Raw genomic sequence first — 21,066 nt, forward strand, 5'->3', positions numbered from 1 at the left:
TTTCCACAAAAATATTACAAGCTGCAAATATTGTTGTAAACATTGAGTGTGTGTGTGTGTGTGTATTTGTGTGTGTACCTACTTATCTATATTTTGGGGACAAATTTGTACCCAGAAGTGACCAACATCTCCAAAAACCTTCCTTTAGGGACGTCCTCGTTTGTAAAACTAAAACTAAAGTAATTAAAGGCTTTTTAAAAATGTAAAAATGCATAAAGTTTTGTGTTATGGGTAGGTTTAGGGGTAGGTTTAGTGCAGGGGCATAGAAATATACAGTTTGTACTGTATAAAAACCATTACGTCTATGGAATGCCCCCATTTAGATAGATAAGTAAACATTAGTGTGTTTGTTTGTGGTCCTAAACGCTATGTTGTGGGGACAAAATGTCTAAAGTCCCCACATGAAAACCCAACCCGTGTGTGTGTGTGTGTGTGTGTGTAATTTTATTATTCTAAAATCAATCATATATTTGAAACTCAGATTTCTTTAATGCAGTTCCACAGTGAATTAAAATAAGTGAACTGGAGACAAATTGATTAAATATTTATTTATTAAATTATATGTGGGTGGCCTGCAGTAAAATACTCCCTATACTAATTCTTCTACATTTAAACTAAAACAAACATTAGCAGTTTTTACACAAGTATAACACACACACACACACACACACACAAACACACACACACACACACACGCACACACGCGCGCACACACGCACACACGCACGCACACACACACACACACACACACACACACACACACACACACACACACACACACACACACACACACACACACACACACACACACACACACACACACACCTATAATCAAGCTACGGTCACCTCTACGCCAGGCTTAAATTGAAGGAATCGGGCATTCATTTATGGCACAGTAAGTCTTCATATATGTAAAGCCAGACATAAAGTACAGTCATGTGCTCACACAGGCGACAAAGGTTTTATTTTCCTATACTATTAATTACCCCTGTTTAGTTTAACCCTGCTTTTACATTCTTAATTAATCAACAATTCAGGTTTTAATTGCAGAATAAGAACATGCAAGAAAAGTAAAACAAAAACTATTTTGATGCAAACAACAATTCCTTACACATCTACAGATTTTTTTAATAACATACATTTCTGTCTAAAAGAATGTGCATTAAGTTAATAATATAAACAAAAATTACAGTAGTAAAAAAGAATACCTCAATAACATGGCTTTAATAATGAAATTTAACAATGAAGTGAAATGACCACACTTGCTCATTAGCTTTCAACACGTATCACAGTGCAACTTTTTTGCCAGTGGAAGTTTGCCAAATAATCATTGAAGTCTCTCATAACAACATACATTCTCTGCCCTCATTTTCTGGTGATATTGCAGATTTTGAGCTCATAAAAGAGAACATATGCCTGATTGGACTGAAGCTTATCCTCTGATATTGCATCAACACTGTGAAAAGAACAGAACATTATATTCGGGTCAATGAATCAAAATAACTATTAATTATTTTTTACGATTAAAAAACCTGAATGTCATTGAACAAAGAAATTAAAATGTTCTATATTATCACTAATAGGAGCAAATTACTTTTCTTGTATTGTGAGAGAATTTCTTTCTCCAGTTCTATCCGTATTGTGAATTGCCCTTTAAATACCATTGTTTTATTGTATAGAAAAGGTCAGAGCAAAAACTGCACCCACCATGAGTCATTATAGTAGCACCAGCCCTCCTCCTCTCGACATGCGGCTGTGTAGTGACCCATATTTACTGTTCCCGAATGATTGCACACTGCATACAGATCATACAGCACTGGACCTGAAAGCAAACATTCAGTCATATTGCATACACCACTAAACATAACAATATTCAAACTTTATCATGTATAAAGTTAGTACATTATACTCATTCTTGTTCTCACCACAGTCAACAGGTCCAAATGGCCCTAAATCCAGCCCGGTCAGGGGGAAGGAAACGGACACTGTGCTTTTAGAGATTGAGTACCTTGACATGGTAAATCGATTTAAGTCTGAGATGGTAGGTTAAGTCAATGTTGATAAGCAATCTTTTATAAAGCATGAACTCTGATTAAATGGATAGTTCACCCAAAAATGAAACATCTCTCATCATTTACTCAACCTCATGTCATCCCAGGTGCATATGACTTTCTTTATTTCGATAAAACACAATGATTTTTAGGAAAATAATCCATCTCTGTAAATCCATATAATGCCATTGAATGGGTGTCGATCTGTTGATGCTTGAAAAACCACACACAGCAACCCCAGTGATGAATCAATGTCTTCTAAAGCGAAACAAAAGGTGTGTGTATAAATGTTTCACTTTTTAAACTATTAATAGTTGCTTCCGGTCTACTGTAACAATCATGAGAGGGATGTTGTGACGCATGACGTAAGTGCGGAAGAACAGAGAACCGCCACTTCTAAGCTTTTTATAGTTAAAAAAGTTACAAATATTACACACACCAATTGTTTCGCTTCAATTACTGTCATGGTCGCCTATTATTCAACCATTTTTACATTATATGGACTCACAGAGTTTGATTATTTTTCTAAAAACCTTAGTGTTTATCTGAAGAAAGCCATATACATCAGGGACGGCATGAGAGTGAGTAAATGATGAGAGAAATATCAACTTTCCTTTTAACTCAGCACTGACTAACTGAAAAGGATACGTATAACCAGGATTCTAGGAAACCTTTGGATGGTCAGTCTTTTTGTGCTCTCAGTGCGACGGCTACACCGCTCACACATCTAAGACACATACAACACGTATCAGCATAAAAGACCATTTTCAATGCAAGCAAACTAGCCATGCTTTTCACTTACCGGTGAGTTTTCTTTATCAAGTTTTTCCTCTTGTGAAAAGAGGTCTAGACAATCTTTCAGAGTGACAGCTCGCCCATAATCACTCTTCTGCAACACACACACACACACACACAAAAGAATGACACATCATCCACACAACACCAGAAGGTGAGGACAGAGCCTGAGATTGTTACCTTTGGGATGGGGAGTGACAGGTCACAAAACACGTCAAAGGTGTTGGAGTAATGGGAGCAGACTGAACAGTGCAAGGAACTGCGCAGCTGACCAGAGAACAAATCTGTGACAATTAAGGGAAGAATGTTTAGGATGGACAGAAATGAAAAAAGATACAAGCATGCAAACACAACATATCAATATTGTTTTGGGTTTTTTACAACAGATACCACACTATAAAAGACTTTCACAACTTCCATTTCATGCAGACTTTAACCAAATAATCATTAAACAATAAAAACAAAACAAAAATATACATAATGATTATGTTAATAATAATAATATGTGAGGTGCCTGAAGTTGAATACAGCATGTAGTAAATGACTAATTATAAGTGTCTAATGTCTAATTGTTCGTTTTACACATTTAGCTAATAAGCAAGATGTGTGTCAAAATGTTTCTGTAAAAATGTTCACTTAAGCATAAATGATGTCATCAGTGAAGTAAAAAGTGTATCATTTATTCAACCAAAATATTTAAACATTAAGTCAGTTTTACTGTTGAATGCACAGAGATGTACAGCTGTAATGCCCTCCAGATGGCACTTAAAATTAAAGTTATTAAAGAACCAAAAACATACCTCATCATATTAACAGCGCTACTTACCAACAATTTTACTGTCATCCCGGTCAAGATGCCTCTGCCACATTGCAAAGGCCTCCTCTGAAATCCTGCAGGAGAGAATGAGGGATTTAGAGGATCGAGGAAAGTTTGTTCCTCACAGGATCTGTCTTCTTCATGGAGTACCTGAATCGTGGGTATGTTGATTCCTTCATTTGAATAACTGCGGGACGTTTGGATGGGCGACGGTTAATTTCTGTATGTAGCCTGTCCAGGAGGAACCGCAAGAACTCCTGAGCATCTTGTTGACTGTGTGAGAGAAAGAAATGGGATTATATATTATATACACTACATAACAACTGCTGATATTATCGACAAATGTTAATACACTAACACATATTTTAAATATTGTGTTATTCAGAGAGTGTAAGAGGGTAATTAGGATTGAACATACCTATAGCCACTGAAATAAGGCACAGACTCTTTAAAGACACGATAAAACTTCCCAGGATTCACAGTGGTTTCCCCACCATCACATTCCCACAGGCCAGCCAAAACTTTAGAGAATTCTATGAGTAAATCACAAACAAAAATATTAAAAAGAGAGTGGCTTAGAAGGAACGTCTGATTTTAAAATCTTTAAATTGATTAAAAAAAATTAATAAACTAAAATGTAATAAATAAATAAATAAATTTCAATAATAAATAAATCAATTTGTGTTCTTATAATCATGCTACCCCAAACCCAAACCCAAACCATGGCACTCAAATTTTGAATTTCTGTACCACTACACCCTAAAAAATAATGTTTAAATGACAGGTGAAGTGTTCCTACCATTCATAAGCACAGGTTCTTGGTTGGAGTGCTTGTCCTGAAGAAAGGCTTTCATCAGACAGTAGTCCCGAAGACTACGAGTGTGGGAGAGACACTGCACGATGGCATTGAGGAAACACTTAAAACAAAAGATAATGTGTGAATATGTATGGAAAACAATACCATTTTTCTTTAAAACATAAGCATTACGTCATATTTGTTAATCAGAACATACAGTATTTCCAACGTTACGCAGTCCAACTTGTCCATTTCCCAGTTGCAGCTCTCTCTGTGGGATAAAACAGTGACAGCAAATGACTGTCAGGGTGACTTCCTCAATTACATCACAAGCGGTGACTGGTTTGTCATTTACCGTCCCTCCTATACAGTTATTGAGTGTCTATTTATAGATCTCTGATCCAATTAAAAAAAGGGAGGGAAGACACTATCACATATGACACTGAGGTTAAGACCAGATATACTTAACTCACTGGAGAAACGGCGGTGAGCACCTCTACAGGTGCCAAAAAACACATCTTTTTTATATGAATTATTAAGCCTTTGGTTCCCAACATGTGTTGACAGGTCTATATATAACATGTGCCATGTCAGACACACTAATAAGACAGATTGTGTCAATGGCACAGCATTGTCTCTCACCTCTTTGTCCGTCACCAGCAGAAGTCCCATGATGGATGTGTATAGTACAGACTGTGAAATGTCAACGTTCTCTGGCTGAAGGCCGTTTTGAGAGACTAAGGTGCGGCACAAGGCCTGACACGAGTTATCCATTGCAGTGGATCTTGGCATTACTACGTCTTCATGCCACGCAACCTCACCAAGGAACCTGTGAATGAAATAATGAAAGCTATTTTGAATACATTGCTTACTAAGTGTTTTAAGCAGCTATACTGATTGTCACAGCGTGCCGTGTGTTAAATCAAAATGGAAAGAGTCTACATCATAAAACAAATCATTCTTAGATAGTAAATATTGCTGAAAACATTGGTTTTTGATTCAGTTCTCTTCCCAGCATGCACTGGAACATGAAAATTTAATATGGTCAGATTGTTTGACAGCATGTCAGTTTTGCAGTGATGGGAACTTGACATTTTAAGTTCAGTCAAGACATTTTTTTTACAATGTCTCAAAAAATGTATATAGAGAGAGAGAGAGAGAGAGAGAGAGAGAGAGAGAGAGAGAGAGAGATGATCATTCACTTGGCTATAGAGAATGCAGCAGTGTTTAAACGCTTGGCTATAATTTTTAGACACATTCAAATAGCATAACCATTCATAAAATTAATTATTTTTCAAACGGTATATCTCTCATTCAATGATTTTGCATTAATTACATAAAATGATCACACAAACATTTTGTGTACTCACCCTTAGAAACCCAGTATCGTCTCAGCTATTTTCTTTTTTTGATTGATGGTCAGTGAGCTAAACATCAAGCCCAGTTTTAAAGCATTTGAACGTTATTGTCCGCTTATTACAGCCGCTGTTCACCTGTCTATCCTGTCGCTGTGTTTGTGAACAAGCTTTAATCATGGCTAATCTTTCCTCTCTCTCTCTGTAGGACCTTCTATAATTAGCCATGTCTTCTCCTTTGCTTAAGAACAGCTTTGACACTCAGAGTAGCATTTACACGCAACTCACAGTCACTATATTAAACTGAAGCACATTTTTAAAAACAATTCTGGAAAGCATGCCAGTTTCAAAGTTTATAAAGAGTAGGGGTTGTAACACTTTTTGCTTCAGCATTTGTAACTCTTTGTAATTTTTGAGCTGGAGTGCTCAAACTTTTATACAAAGTACCCACTTTTGTTTACTATAAAAGGCACCCATTCAAACCTCTGTAAGAATATCACAGCCCTTATGAGTTGATGTCAAATACATGGTGTGCCTTTGTTGCAATCTACCCCACTACCAGGTTTGTGTGTCTATGTGTGAAAATTCTCAATTAGTCACAATGGTGATAAACGAATGTTGTTAAAGCAACAGTTCACCCACAATTTTTTATTTTTTTTTGTCATCATTTACTCACCCTCATGTAGTTCCAAACCTGTGTGAGTTTCTTGCTTCTGCTGAACACAAAAGAAGATTTTTCATACTAAAAAAAATTTTAGTATCCAGAAAGTTAACAGCACCCCATTGACTTCCATAGTTTTTTTTTCTTTTTTCTATGGAAGTCAATGGCTACCGTGTTCTGGTATGTTTAATTACCAACATTCTTTAAAATATATTAGTTTGTGTTCAACAGAGGAAAGAAACTGGGAGAACTATCCCTTTGGGTGAACAAACCCTAAATTGCAGGTTTGGTGGGCCCAGAGACTGCAAAAAAACAAAAAACACTTTGGCTGGCATTCCTCTATCTCTATTTCTTTTTCATTTTCTAGGCATTCTGTAATATTATTTAAAAGAAAATGTCCTTAGTTTTATGCAAGGGGTTGGTTGTAACACTTTTTAAAGTTGTGTTACAACACCCCATCCCTGTCAGCCATTATTTATCTAGCCATATTAGCATAATGGTTTGAAATTAGCAGGTTAAAAATGCATCACATTTTGCCTGAGAAACTACAAATAAATCTAATATAAATTAAATGATTTTATATGTAAAAGTTTAAATACCAAAGAAAATATAGTTTTGACCAAAAAATTACATTCTTACCACAAAAAAAATAAAAAATAAATTACTTTACAAAATAAAGTAAATGTGCATGTGCATTTCCAGCCATTCTCTCCAATACCTATCTCCAACAGCAGGAAGTGGGTAGATCATATGACTCCTAGCCTATCCCTGATTGGTGGAATTGGTGGTGTTATAACTCTCCCCATGTTACAACCATACCTGTTCTAGTGGACGAAACAGTGGCTAGTTGTCACTGGAAAGTTTAGGTCCGAGTCAAAAGTAAATTACACCTATTTGCATTTTCAGTGGTTTTGTATTTTTATGTATACATCAAATTTAGCTTTATCTATTCAACTCAATATTTTATTTTTGTTATTAAATATATCTTTCTTTGCAAAAAAAAAAAAAAAAAAATTAAAGGAGTCATAACATGAGAAATCATATTTGCCTTGATCTTTTAACATTTAAGAAGTATTTAAAACATCCTCATCCATACAGTCTCCTCATTATAAACAAAGCATTTTATTCAATCAAGCTCTAAAAACGGCTCATTTGGATAGTGTGGGATTTGTGACGTCACATGGGCAAATAAAGATTTGCATATGTCTGTCTCCAGAGCCAGATATTGAATAGTTTTACATCATCTGGTGTTCAGTTGCTAATGGGCTTGACACTGTCTACACTGGATGCAGGCGTCACGTCAAAGGCGAATAGAACCCATCAGAGCCATAGAGAGAGAGAGTTGCGACACTCTTTGATGTCGCCGCTATGGCTGTCACGTGGTTCATGTAAGCCCCAATAGTTCCAAAACGTACGCTGGCTGTCATGTTCTTCTATGGGACAGACAGCAGCGATTGCATTATTGAACGGTAAATATAAAATAAAACACACACCCAAGTACTTTTTCAGCTGTTATTGCATTATTGCATTTTGTTAATGTCAGTTTTGCATTTTGAGATAAGTTTTAAGCTATATTTTTGGAGGGAAAAGCTTAGTGTTCATGTTCGCATGGGTAGTAGCACTGGCTTTAGCGGCTCTAACTTAACTTTTCCATATCATTCATCTGATGATGGACGTCTCATGATATTAATTTTAGCACAACTGGGCTGTATTAGGCTATTGATTCCCGTGATTTTGCTTATAAATTTTGATTCAGCCATTAGCCTACCTTCGTGATCACGCAAGCGGTCTGCCGTGGCGGTCCGTTCAGAATTCGCTTAGAAGCTAGCTCACTTCTTCTGATGAAAGTGGCCACCCCCAGGACCACAACGTGAAACATGATCATGTTAAGACTAAGAATATTATTTTAAGATTAAGGCCATACACATTATCAAAACTATAACAGATTAAAAACGAATTTAAGCATGGCTGATACAAATGAAGGTTTTCAAATAAAATATTTTTTATTAAACAATGACAGACAACAAAAATGTGTGCTTGTGTGTGTGAACAAGAAAAACAAAAACCAGGGGCAGGTGATCCATGAAACAGACAGGACTGGTGATGGCCATAACAATCCTAAAGGTCCAGCATTGTTCTCACAAGCCGCTTCACTCAAGACAATAATAACATAATGAAAAGTTAGTATATCCCAAAAAATTAAATTAAATAAAAGTTGCTATAAAGGTGGTAGCGATTCATTACCGAACTCTTAGCTGACGAAGTCGCGCTAGCTAACTAGCTAGCAGGCAGTGCTTGAAAATTGGTTGAAACAACCAACATAAAATATAAATAATTACGCTGTGCATGTACAAATGAAGACCAGTATAAGCATCGCAAAGGGCCTCTGATACAATATAGACAGTTGACAATTCAAAAGAGGTCGATATTTCGGCAACTTAACTCTGGAACAACTCGACGCGCAGCAATGTAAGTGAATGGTGTCCAACGCCCAAATGACAGTGTTTAGAACTATTCCGATCTTCATATCCCGGAAGTAGGCGGTTAAAAGCGCCGCCATTATTTACAACGGAGGTCTATGGGAGTGTCGCAACTCTCTCTCTCTATGGCTCTGGAACCCATTAGAACACTGAGGCAGTACATAGGCTACATCTGTGGGTCGGAGTGAAGGGCGTGCTGAAAGGGGAATTGCTACAACAGAAACTAACACCTAACCCCACCCCACCCCTACACCGCAGACCGAACAATTTTATAATGCTTTGTCTGTAAATGCTGTCTGTTTTATTATGATAATGTTATCAAATAGGGAGGGCTTGATACTGTTTCATGTGCAATAGGTTAGCCAGCCAATCATAACAGTGGCCGTTTACTGACAAGCCTTAAAGGAGCCTCCCACTTAAAACAGATCATTTCCAGACAAAGGATCAGATTGAGGGTCGAAAATAAACAAAAATATTACAAAGAGAGTAGGCTACATGAGAAGGAATATCTGATTTTAAAATCTTTAAACTGATACAAAAAAATATATAATCAAATAAATAAATTGGTATATCTTTTCGTTTTTGCACTAATATTATTTGTTTTTGTCTGTTTTTATGAATAGTCATAAACATCAAGGAACATTAAAACAACAGAGCCTCTGCTTAAAAAAAGTTTTATTCTAGCTTCATGCATTCTTTTTTTTCCAAAGACTACAATGTACATAAACTGCTTTTTTCGATTGTTTCTTCTTTTTTGCCCGTTTTTTATTTTAATTTTTTTATCCAGAGATTCTCTACTCTTTCCGAAAATTCGTAATAGCGCCACCTACCGTATAACAGTTAAAACACGGAAAGCCAGAAAAATCTGTTAGTGATGAAAGAGTTAAAGGGATAGTTCACCCAAAAATTAAAATTCTGTCATCTTTTACTCACCCTCAAGTTGTTTCAAACCTGTATGTATTTTTCTGCTGAACACAAAAGAAGATATTTTGAAAAATGTCGGTAACCAAACAGTTGATGGACCCCATTGACTTCCATAGTAGGAAAAAAAATGTCTATGGAAGTCAATGGGGTCCATCAACTGTTTGGTTACCGACATTTTTCAAAATATCTTCTTTTGTGTTCAGCAGAAAAAAGAAATTCATACAGGTTTGAAACAACTTGAGGGTGAGTAAATGATGACAGAATTTTCATTTTTGGGTGAACTATCCCTTTAAGGTCAAACAATAATTGGCAGGCCAACTGTATTACCATCACGGATCACCTAGGGGTCGCCCTCCTGATTCATTTAACTGAGAAGCCTATAATAATTTATAGATTTATAGCAGATTCAAGATTCAAACTTATCCCAGATTCAAACTGATCCCATATAGTATGACAGCATGCCCCGTTATTGGGAAGTAAAATTGATATGTAGAAAAATACTTTACGGTATGTGCGGTTAATAGTAATTGACTAAAATATAAACCTACCATGATAAATATACTTTGGAGTAAAAAGTGTGACAATTAGCACTAGTCTATGCTGTAACAATGCATTCAGATAATAATCTTAACTGTTTTGTTAAAAACTAAATAGGTCCACATTCATGAAAGTTGTCAGTTTATTGAAAACAAAACGGTAACCATTGTGCACTGAAAGGAAAATGGGAACAAATACCTTTTTATAATGTCTCAGAGTACCTTTAAATAAGAGAAATGGCAAAATAAGCATTTAGGCTACATTCAGGTTATATCAATAAAAGACTTGCAGTACTATTTGCCCAAATGCTGCCAAAGTACAATGACAAAAAGCCTGGCCACTCATAAGCTTAGTTACCGTTCAGATTGCACTAATGTTGTTGTTTATTAACCAGATCAGATGGAGAGGAATGATACGCAATTCAAACACAATTTAAAGGAATGAGGAACTGAGAGATGGTTCACATATATATTCAACAAATATCACACATAATTCTCAATGTAAAAAAATAAACAGGTTAAGCAAGAAGCAAAAATGTAATACAAAATATTCCCTCTGATATACATGACACCAACAAACATTCACATATGAAGTATACAAATATGGCTACATGACTTTATTCTCACATTCCCAGACAGGGTGTGAAACGGCAACTGCGTGATTTCATTTGTCCTGAGAAAGTCGGCTGTCACCGTCACAATCACATTACAAGTGAAATCCTGTGTTTGTGACCTAGGGAGCACCGCCAGGCCTGGCCTATGTGTCCGGCATCTCCACATCAGAGTTAAGGTTCAGTTCAGCTATGTGGTTATAGAGGGTCGGGTCAGGGCTTAAACGCTCGGAGGGTTTGCAGTGGCTGCTTTGAGCCTGTCTGTCCCGTGACTGGACCATTGCTTGGCGTAGACAAGAAATCCATTGCTGCTTATTGAAGGAGTCATTAGCCTGCAGGCTGTGGGATTGAGACTTGGAGCGGCCTGTGGTGCTCACACGGAAACAGTTCTTCACTGGGGATGGCAGAAGCAGAAAATGTGGAATTAGAACGAGATGAAAAAGCAATTAGAAAGTCTTCGATCTCAAATAAAAAGGATATATAAAAGAGACAAATAAACAATTCAAACTTTCGATCCATTGCATGCATTATAAAAGCAATGCTAAATCATAAATATTTCTTTTTATAACCCTCTGGTACTGTTCATTTGGGCCTCACACTTGTCGGGTTTGCGGTCTCATGATTGCTTGAACTATATTTTTCTTATATAATAAATAAATAACCCCTTCATTATTGTATATGTGTTCTGCATTTTGGATGAATTATGGATTTTATTTCACAAATTCTCCAAATATGCTTTGTTACAGTCTCACCCGTTCATTTCTGTGTGTAAACTGTATGTGTGTGTGTTGTGTGTCTATTTTACACTCTTGATGGTTTAGTGCTTAACTCCTTAATTTATGTGTGCTTTTTCCTGCATTATGGCTGAATTATTGATATTATTTCACAAACTGTCACAGTCTACAGTGCAAAAACAAACAAACAAAAAAAACAGCAATGAAGGGTTAAACTCTAAAACATCAAGAGTGAAAAATTACACACCCATTCACACACCAGTTTTTGTTTTGTTTTTTGCACTGTAGCAGATTTGAAGATTGTGACGACAAAAAAATGCTCTGTTTTCATATTTTTTATATTTCCTATTCCTTTCCTATAGCGGTCACTTTTGACAGCGAACAGAGGCTATTTTTTTAAGACCATTTCGCTTTTTCGAATCATGTCCCCATTTTTTTGTTTAAAAAGCAAGTGGGAAAAGAGGTCACCAAGTTTCCTACCGTTCTAATGGAGTAAAAGTAAAAAAAATAATAATAAAAATTTTTTATAAAAAAGTTTCTTTAAAAAAATAAATCAATAATGTAATACTATGAATAATTTAATAATATATCAATTAATATAGAAAAATATAATAATTTAGGTATGTTGCCCGAAAATAAATTAATTGGACATTTTTTGCTGATGTCAAACAAAATAACTGTTTTAAAATAATGTTTACTCATTTGAAACATATTCTTGATTGCAAGCAAAATTTGTTTATTACAATATTTTCAATATCAACCATATTGCCATCCTGTATGTGTCATATGCTTGCAAACAGAAACGTTTTTATTTTATTTATTATTACAAGTGTAAGATGCAATGCCTTTACCTTTATCATTGCCTGTAAAGGCCCCACGAAAGGATCCAGAACTGCTTGGCTCTCCATCGGGAAGATCCTCCAGATGGAGGTGAGCAGCTGGGAGGGGCTGACGATACACCTGGAACATGAGCGGTCCTTCCCTGTCCTGTGCCACTGCACGAGTCAAAACCAAAACCAGCTCAAAGAGGAACACGTGCAGCTTCTACAGAGGAGAAAGGAGGATTAGCATATAAGTGTGGGTTGTGTTTAGTTATTAGACATGCTTTGTTAATTCAAAAGTTATTTTGTAAACAGATTACAATGTATGAGGTACCTGTCCTTTAGTACTCTTCAGTTCACCGTGACAGTACAAAAAACGAGAGGCCTGTATTTCTGAAACCCTCTGGCTGTCCTCTGAGTAGCTCAGACCCCGTCTGTAAAACTGACACTCAGCCTCCCCAGTTTTAAGATTGACTTCTGTTATAATCCTTTGGATAAGTTCCATCTGAGGTAACAAGAAATCAAAGAATGCATTAATAATTAGATCATTTCATTTATAAATTGCATTATACAACAGTTAGTTCTAGTCTTTGAATTTGATTGGCATTCCAAGAGTACTACTATACAGTCCAACAACTCTGTGGACCTTTTCACGGTTTGCTTGTCCGTGTTTGTGCATTGCTGAAAGACTGACATTAAGTGCATTAATGGTTATATTTTTCAGTGACTCTTTTCAGCTGGTTGCATTGTTACAGCAGTAGCTGGCGAAAAAAAAGACTATTTATGAGTGAATACTTGAAACGCTCAACCGATTCATTTAACACTGTTGAAAATTTAAATCACCTAAACAAACAATTTTGTGAATATTTGTCTGTTCTCTCTCTCTTTCTTAGCGTTATTCCCGCTCATTTGCAGGGTCTGCTTCACACACACATGATTTGGCACAATGGTGCCAATTTGGTGTATTGGTGTGTTTATACATAGTCCTGGCTGTGTAAATATGACAAAAAACTAAGTGGATCATCTACAGAGCACAAAAGCACTCTTGTAGATTTAGAGCAATAGAGTAGAGTAGAGCAATAGAGCAATGTAGAATCAGCAATAGAGGGCCTAAACACAGCATGAGGGAGAAGAGAGAGTGGTCTTTCTTTTGTAGAGATGCCTGAAATTTTACCAAAGCGGAAAAAGGTCTGAGGAATAGAATTGGAAGAAGAATTAGGCAAGAGCTAGGATATTTTGGGGGCGGAGCAATGTAGGGAGGGGTGTGTTTGTTTGGGTGTCGATTTCAAATATCAGTAGTGTTTCTCAGAAATCAATTACTACACCGCTAAAAACACTAATTAATTTAGAAACTAAACTAGTGTTATTTTAGTATTATTTATATACTATTATAGTATTTATTAAAATTGTAAATTAGCCATTATTTTTATATTGTTCAGTTTTCTTTTTTATTTTAGTAATTTTGTAATGTGCTTGTCATTTTTATTAGTATTAGTTTTAAATATATATATTTCTATTTAGCTTACATTTATTTTTATTCCAATTTTTCCCCCATTTTATTCCCTAACATAGTTTCAGTTTTAGTTTACAATAACAACTCGATGAACCAAACGAGCAACCGGCTGAATTCAAGTAGCATACTAGCATTTCTTTTCTCCCATATATTTAGATGGTGCATATAGAAAGAATATGCTGGTATGCTATTCAGAATCAAGCCACTGGCTTAAAGTGTGAATCATTGAATTAATCACTCAACCGATTTGTTCAAAACACTGATTCATTCAGGAACAAAACAAGTGACTTGTATGCATATTCAATGCTAGTTTGTATGTGGAAGCATCTAAACTCACAGCCTGTGGCAACGCTTCCTCGTCCGGATGGTCAGGTGGGGTGGTCTTCTGGATCTCCTTTAACAGCAGAGGATATTTCACCAGTCTGCTGCGGGGCAAGTCCAGAAAGTTCCACAGGTCCAGCTTTCTGCTGAAGGATGACTCCTGACACAGCCGCAAGAAATGCTCGACCCGCCGGTCTTGCTTCTTTTGATCGAGCAGAGCTTTTGCCCCAACCTGGTTGCAACAGTATGTGATGTACGCCTCCAGACAGGGAAACTATGAAAGGAGAATAAAGAGCATACGTGTTCTTTGAGTTATGTGGGTGAACTTGAAGCTGCGTCAATAATGATTTAAGAATTAAAAAATTATTTAAGAATGAAATATGGAGTATAAAAAATGGTTTGTTATTATCTAGGCTATCTAATGTAAGACTGACCCAATCCATCATGGTTGGGCCGACCTCTTGCACAGTCTTCTCTGCTCCACGAAGACTTTCAAGACGAGTTAAAAGATCTGATCGCACAGGCAAATAGTAGTGAATACATCATTACACTTCAAAGAAACGCCTACAAAGAGTTCACTGACATTTACCTTCATGAAGGGGTATTAAAGAATCAAGAGTTCCAAATATCTGTCCCAGCTCACTTTCTGTCAAGATGTCTAATTTCAGCATTGGTTCATAGTACACCTGCGAGGACAGCTGAATTAAAATCTATCCAATAAAGACAGATGAAATAAACCTGTTGAATTATGGACAAACCTTTTTCACTAGACTTAGATCCTCAATGAGCTGTTTCTCTCCCTGGGTTAACTCATAGATTACCTGCAGGTGAAGAAAATAAAAAGGTAAACCATACATAAATGAAGGCTATAAAGTTTTCATGAGGCCTTGTAGAAGATACCGCAAACACACACACATTTATAACTGTGCTGCTGTCACAAGTTACCAGTCAGTTTTGGCTGTGCTAACTGCTACTGTGTGGTAGAGCTAGTGTCTTTCAGAGGAAATTCTGACACTGAAATAGAGAACATGGCCTCATATACCAGCTCACTTCCTGTTTCACAACTAAAGTAGTGCGGTAGTTGGGCAGCTGAAAGCTCTTTAAAAAGGTATTAAGGTACATGACTACCAGTTTGAATCTTTTAATTAAAGCCCAATCATGAGAACGTAACTTTAAGTAGAAGAATTACATCATGCAAAACTACATTTAGAGTACGAAGCATTTCGTTGTGTTGTGGCATTAATTCAAGCTGTTTTATCACACCTCTTGTCGTTTGATCTCTTTGGTACTGAGCTCGTGGCTCGTAGTGTCCACTGTATCACTCCACAGCTGGCTGCTCCGCCGCCGCGGAAATGAAGAGGCCTTCTGACGTGTTCTTATTGGCATTGGGGGCAAAGGCCGGGCCTCTGTCCGGAAACTGATTGAACGCTGAGAAAGAAACCCCACATATATTTATATATTTACACACATGTGAGAAAGAGAGCGTGAGTAAAACTGATATATTTATGTAGGCTACATGAGGCTATATATATATATACACACAGTACTGTGCAAAAGTCTTAGGCACGATAGTATTTTCGCCCAATAAAAAATGGTTTTAAGACAGTTATTTATATCTTTTGCTGTTGTGTGTCAGCAAAATATCAGTTTACATTTACATTTATTCATTTAGCTGACGCTTTTATCCAAAGCGACTTACAATTGCTATATATGTCAGAGGTCGCACGCCTCTGGAGCAACTAGGGGTTAAGTGTCTTGCTCAGGGACACATTGGTGTCTCACAGTGGATTTGAACCTGGGTCTCTCACACCAAAGGCATATGTCTTATCCATTGCACCACCACCACCACACGTTTACATTTCCAAACATTCATTTAGCCATTAATTGTAATAATCCAGTGAGATTTTTGTATGCACAAGGCGTCTGACAACAGCCGGTATGCTCCACACAGAGATCTGATCTCACCATCATCGAGTCTATGTGGGATTACATGAAGAAAGAGAAAAAACTTAAACAAGAATAAATCCAGAAGAACTGTGGCAACGTCTCCAAGACGCTTGAAGAAACCTTCCTGCAAAGCTATGGTACTGTGAAAAGTTATAGGCTCTTGTGCAAAAATGCTGTAAAGTCAGGATGCTTTCAAAAATAATGTCATAAATAGATTTGATTGATCAATTAACTTCTATTAACTAAATCAAATCAAATTTGATGTGACCACCCTTTGCGTTTAAAACTTTTGTCCTCCGTACACTTGCCCATAGTTTTTCAGGTTTCTTCAGGCATCTTGGAGACGTTGCGGCAGTTCTTCTGGATGTAGTCTGTCTCCTTTTTTTCTGTTTCTTCATGTAATCATGAAGCTCGATGATGGTGAGATCAGATCATACCGGCTGTTGTCAATCTCACTGGATTATTACAATTAATGGCATAATGAATGTTTAGATATATAAACTTATATTTCCTACTGACACACTACAGCAAAAGATATAATTGGCTTAAAACCATTTTTTTGGGGGTCAAAATGTGCATAAGACTTTTGCACAGTATATATATATATATATACACACATACATATACAAGCTGACTGGTTTCGGTATGTGTGCATAACTCACCTGTATGGACTGGCCCAAGCGTTTCAGTGCAGGGGTCTTCACCGGTGTTATGATACCAGTAACTGAAGCACTTTTGTCTACTGGTTTGACTCTTTTGTTACATGGACCCTAATATGAGGCCAACAGCAGAGAATGAGGGTCAAGGTTAAAATGTACATGTTTACATGGACCATGAAATGCCTAGAATGCATCACCAAGATATTCACTGAAACTGAGAAATTTAACCAGCACAGATCAACTATGAAATTTCTCAGACTTTGATCGTGATGTTTTTACTACTATAAAGGTTGATGGATCATAACTGTATTCAGCAGAAAGGGTACTAGGAACAAAGATGCATATTAATTTCTGTACCTCAGAATCTTGCATGTGGTCACTGATGGGAAAGTCATCGTCTTCCTGAAAGAGACGTGAAGCATAGCACAAATGTCAGTACGAGCATAAAACCACAACCAATAAGATGAAAGCAGTAAACGTACACGGTATATATAAATAGTTTATTCCAAATTTCAGTAAGTACATCAGTATCAGTAAGAGAACAATGAGACAGACATTTGCATTCACACAGAGTGGGTGTTTCTTCAGCTACGGGCATTATTTTATCTTTTTTTCCCTTTTTTTCGTGATTTTATAATGGTTTTGGAAACTTTTTTAACAGCCTTTATAATTAGCTTTTGCTTGATTTCACTGTTTAACCCTTGCCTTATACCCAGACTTCAGTAAAGTAAAACATAAATCGTAAAATGCATTTTAAAAAGTATAATAACCTGAAAGAAAAATATTTATTTTCTTTATATCAATATCTTAATACCTTTAGACAAATTCTAAAATTTCCACAGCAACATTTAATTGTTTATCAAAGAACATAAAGCTTTATCAAAAACGTGTTTATTTTGTTACCAAGGAGATGACAACGTTAGTGAAGAGCTTGATATGAAACGTGAACTCATGTGGGAAGATAAGAAATATTTTTATTGTGCGTCATTTCCAGTAAAGCTGTAATTTTGCCTAATTATTCCTAACGTGTGAAATATTGAGTGCATTTTATTAAACTCTAACTATACAATTAGCCTCAGCCAGACACAAACTGGGCCTTTTCCACCACAGAATATGATCAGACCCAATTTAGAAAACACATAGTTCAGGTCCTAGATGCTAATTGGTCAAAACAGAAATGTTATATTCCACCTGCGCAGCTCCCACAGCCGATCTTCTTTTTTTTTTTTGAAGAAAAGAGTTCAAAAAAACTTTTTTTGAGAGTTGATTTTTTTAAAGTGCCGGTAGTTGAAGAAATGCAAATGCCAACATCAAGTGACACTGAACCACTTTCACTCAGAGTGTGTGCATGTAGCGGATTGAGACAGGAAACTGAGTTGTAAAGCTTTTTTTTCCTGTCAGTTTTTACACGAAGATGAGAACAAGTTGCTTCATTCTTTCACTGTAACCTTCCTTCAATTCTATGAAAAAATGGCTATGAATAATCAAAGCTATCTTCTCAAGATGTCTTGTGTATTAGACCAGTAAAAAGTGGATTGTTATAGTCACCTGGTCTGTCTTAACAAGTTTCCGTTGTAGAGCACAAACAGGCAGACCACTTTCAACCACATTAGATCCTCGTAAATAATCAATGATAAAGTTCAAGATAATAAGGAGGAGCTTTAACCTCTGAGTAGATCATCTTTAGATCACCTCAAGACAGACTAACAGGAAATGTCGCGGCTGTTTTGTAACAGATGCTCAAATGGTCACATTCAAACAAGTATTCCACAAGACAATTTCAAAACGTTTTACAACAGATGTTGTTTCATATATCATAGACGACAACTTACACAGTCCTCCAAGATTCGGGCTGAATTCTCAGCATCACTACTTGGGTCTTGTTTTCTTTTCTTCTGCTCAGAAAACCAACAGATAACACATTGGTCTCCCTCAAAGGAGCAAGACCTACAGTACAAGGTCTGTCCATCAAAATTTGATGTATAAGATTTATGACAGAAACAAATCTTACCCCTGCAAAATCTGACAAGTTGGCACATGTGAGGAGTCTCTCTCTAGATACAGGAGACCTGAAAAATGACCAAATAAGTGGTATAATGACACTGAAAAGACATGAATATATTATCGGTTAAGTCATCAGTAATCGGATATTAGACTATAGTGAATGTATAGGGTACAACATCCGATCAGAGTGATATTTCGACACCAAAATGTCTTAAATTGTTAGTTTAAGCAACTATTGATGATATGTGAAAAAAAGAAGTCATACCAGGAAGGTGATGAATCAACCTCCGTCTCTTCAGGTTCCATCTTTTCCTCTCTCATAGCATCTTGTGCTTATAAATAGAAACGCCGGTGAATAAAAGAGTATTACATTAAAAATCAGACCATAAATCTTAGAAGCACCTGTTCCAACTTTTCAAAGAAAAGACAAAAAACTTAATGTGCACTCTTCTCCCAGCCCTCCCCTCTTCCTCTTACACTTGCATGTCTGAAACCACATCCTGTGCAAGAAAAAAATGTGTACTTCCTGTTGTCAGGCAGAACGAAGTCAAACCACCTCTCTTTAACGTCTCTGACAGATTCTCGAGTCTCTGTGTAGTTACGCCAGCCATACTTCACTCCATCACTGAAAAGGACGGAAGTTAAACCAAATTCTGACCCATTTCTGAAAATTAGACAGTGGCTGCAACTGCTCGGTTGATTAGATCATGGCTAGCACAGTTCATGACAGAGAAACATGACAAAGATGCTCACGTGTCAAATTTGGCTTGTCGTGAAGTCAGGAAGAAAGTGTTTTTCAAAAAAGAATCCACAGAAATGACGGCCTATTTTTTTTTATACACAAAAATAGGGTTTAAAATGTTCTTTGAAAACCTTTAGAAAATATTTGATGGTCAAACTATTTACTATATGAGCAGTTTCAATTCCTATTCATTTAAATCAGGTTTGAACGGCCCTGTTGCCAAAATTTAGGACATCTGAAAATGTAAAACCTTACTGAATTTAAATAAATTAAAAATTAAATTTAAATAAACATCAAAATAATAAAGAGAATTAGTAACATGGTTGCAAATGTAGCCTTAATTTAGTGGTCACTCAAAAGAGGCTAACTAGTTTGAGACCAAATGTTAAGTTTGTAATTGTTTAACTCACATTTCCCTTAGTGCCGTTCTTAAATTTTCAATTTTAGAAATGTTTTACTTCATCGGAATGGTACGAAACTTTTTAACTTTGTTTTGGCACTTGCTATGTGAACACAAATTATGGACATGATTCAAAAAAGTTAAATGGTCCTGGAAAAAATAGTCACACCGGTACTGTTTTCATTCAAAAATGACCACATTGGAAACTAATTTCATCTAATGGAAGCGTTTGGTACTGCACCCAAACAAAATCTTACTGAAAGTTAATTTTTTGAGATATCAACCTCAAATTTGCAACACAACTTTAGATTTATGGATTTCTCGGTTTTAGAGTAAAAAATTATTTGAAAAATATATATTTCATATAAAACATTTGTATGCATTTCATAAGAATTTTATGAATTTGTCACCCACCTAAAGCCAGTTCTCAAAAGTATTCAATATTTATGACAATGTTCAAAAAGTGATTTAACAGGTAATAAACGGATCATAACAATTCCATTAATATAATTTAGCACTATAAAATCCCCTAAAATACAAAATAGATTTTTTTTCCTCAAAATGACAGAATGGTTGAGGTTGACAACTGCAATCAGCACTACACAAACTGCAGAGAAAATGGAATGAGATTTACTCTTCTTTCTGCTTAAATGTTCATTTAATACACATTTATTGTATTCAAAACTCACTACTTTAGATGCTATGTTAATTTTAAACCACCACAACAAAAACATGTAATTGGTACCTCGAATAGTTAAAAAAAAAAAAAAAAAAGTCACGAAGCACCAAACCGTAACTCCTCTTGAAAAGTGCATAAATAAAAACCACATGAAGTGTGCCAACAAGAACTTGGAGAACACTTCTGTAATGTGATGACAGCAAGAGTAAAACACCAAACC

General features: G+C 36.2%; 2 protein-coding genes across 3 annotated transcripts; both read right to left on the reverse strand.

The window, feature by feature from the left end:
- Positions 1–986: 986 nt before the first annotated feature.
- Positions 987–5,251, reverse strand: usp21 (ubiquitin specific peptidase 21; the record flags this gene model as incomplete). Its single annotated transcript, XM_082144579.1, has 12 exons — positions 987–1,456; positions 1,708–1,822; positions 1,926–2,033; positions 2,700–2,778; positions 2,854–2,940; positions 3,027–3,130; positions 3,673–3,737; positions 3,814–3,936; positions 4,082–4,196; positions 4,463–4,580; positions 4,677–4,730; positions 5,102–5,251. The coding sequence occupies 12 exons, from the start codon at positions 5,249–5,251 to the stop codon at positions 1,366–1,368; spliced, it is 1,209 nt and encodes a 402-aa protein (XP_082000705.1). The 3' UTR covers positions 987–1,365.
- Positions 5,252–10,544: 5,293 nt separating this feature from the next.
- On the reverse strand, positions 10,545–19,846 carry arhgef3l (Rho guanine nucleotide exchange factor (GEF) 3, like). Of its 2 annotated transcripts, XM_082144432.1 has the most exons (13): positions 19,291–19,527; positions 19,033–19,090; positions 18,854–18,916; positions 17,379–17,423; positions 17,025–17,132; positions 15,679–15,843; positions 15,174–15,236; positions 15,005–15,101; positions 14,850–14,926; positions 14,432–14,689; positions 12,916–13,086; positions 12,612–12,804; positions 10,545–11,420 (listed from the first exon to the last, which is right to left on the reverse strand). In XM_082144432.1, exons 1-13 carry the CDS (start codon positions 19,344–19,346, stop codon positions 11,173–11,175), a joined length of 1,602 nt encoding a protein of 533 aa, XP_082000558.1. In that variant the 5' UTR covers positions 19,347–19,527; the 3' UTR covers positions 10,545–11,172. The 2 variants fall into 2 exon arrangements, with proteins under 2 accessions (XP_082000558.1, XP_082000559.1); XM_082144433.1 differs by lacking the exon at positions 18,854–18,916 and having other exon boundaries at positions 19,291–19,846.
- Between the last annotated feature and the right edge of the window lie 1,220 nt (positions 19,847–21,066).

The sequence above is a fragment of the Leuciscus leuciscus genome (genome assembly GCF_965113295.1).
Source record: "Leuciscus leuciscus genome assembly, chromosome: 18".
Lineage (NCBI taxonomy): Eukaryota > Metazoa > Chordata > Actinopteri > Cypriniformes > Leuciscidae > Leuciscus > Leuciscus leuciscus.

Coding starts and splice junctions, on each gene's coding strand:
- arhgef3l (XM_082144432.1), bottom strand. CDS start 19,346: ATGAGAGAGGAAAAGATGGAACCTGAAGAGACGGAGGTTGATTCATCA. Junction 19,091..19,290: donor GTTGATTCATCACCTTCCTG/GTATGACTTCTT, acceptor GTCATTTTTCAG/GTCTCCTGTATCTAGAGAGA. Junction 15,237..15,678: donor AAGAGATCAAACGACAAGAG/GTGTGATAAAAC, acceptor CTTCACCTGCAG/GTAATCTATGAGTTAACCCA.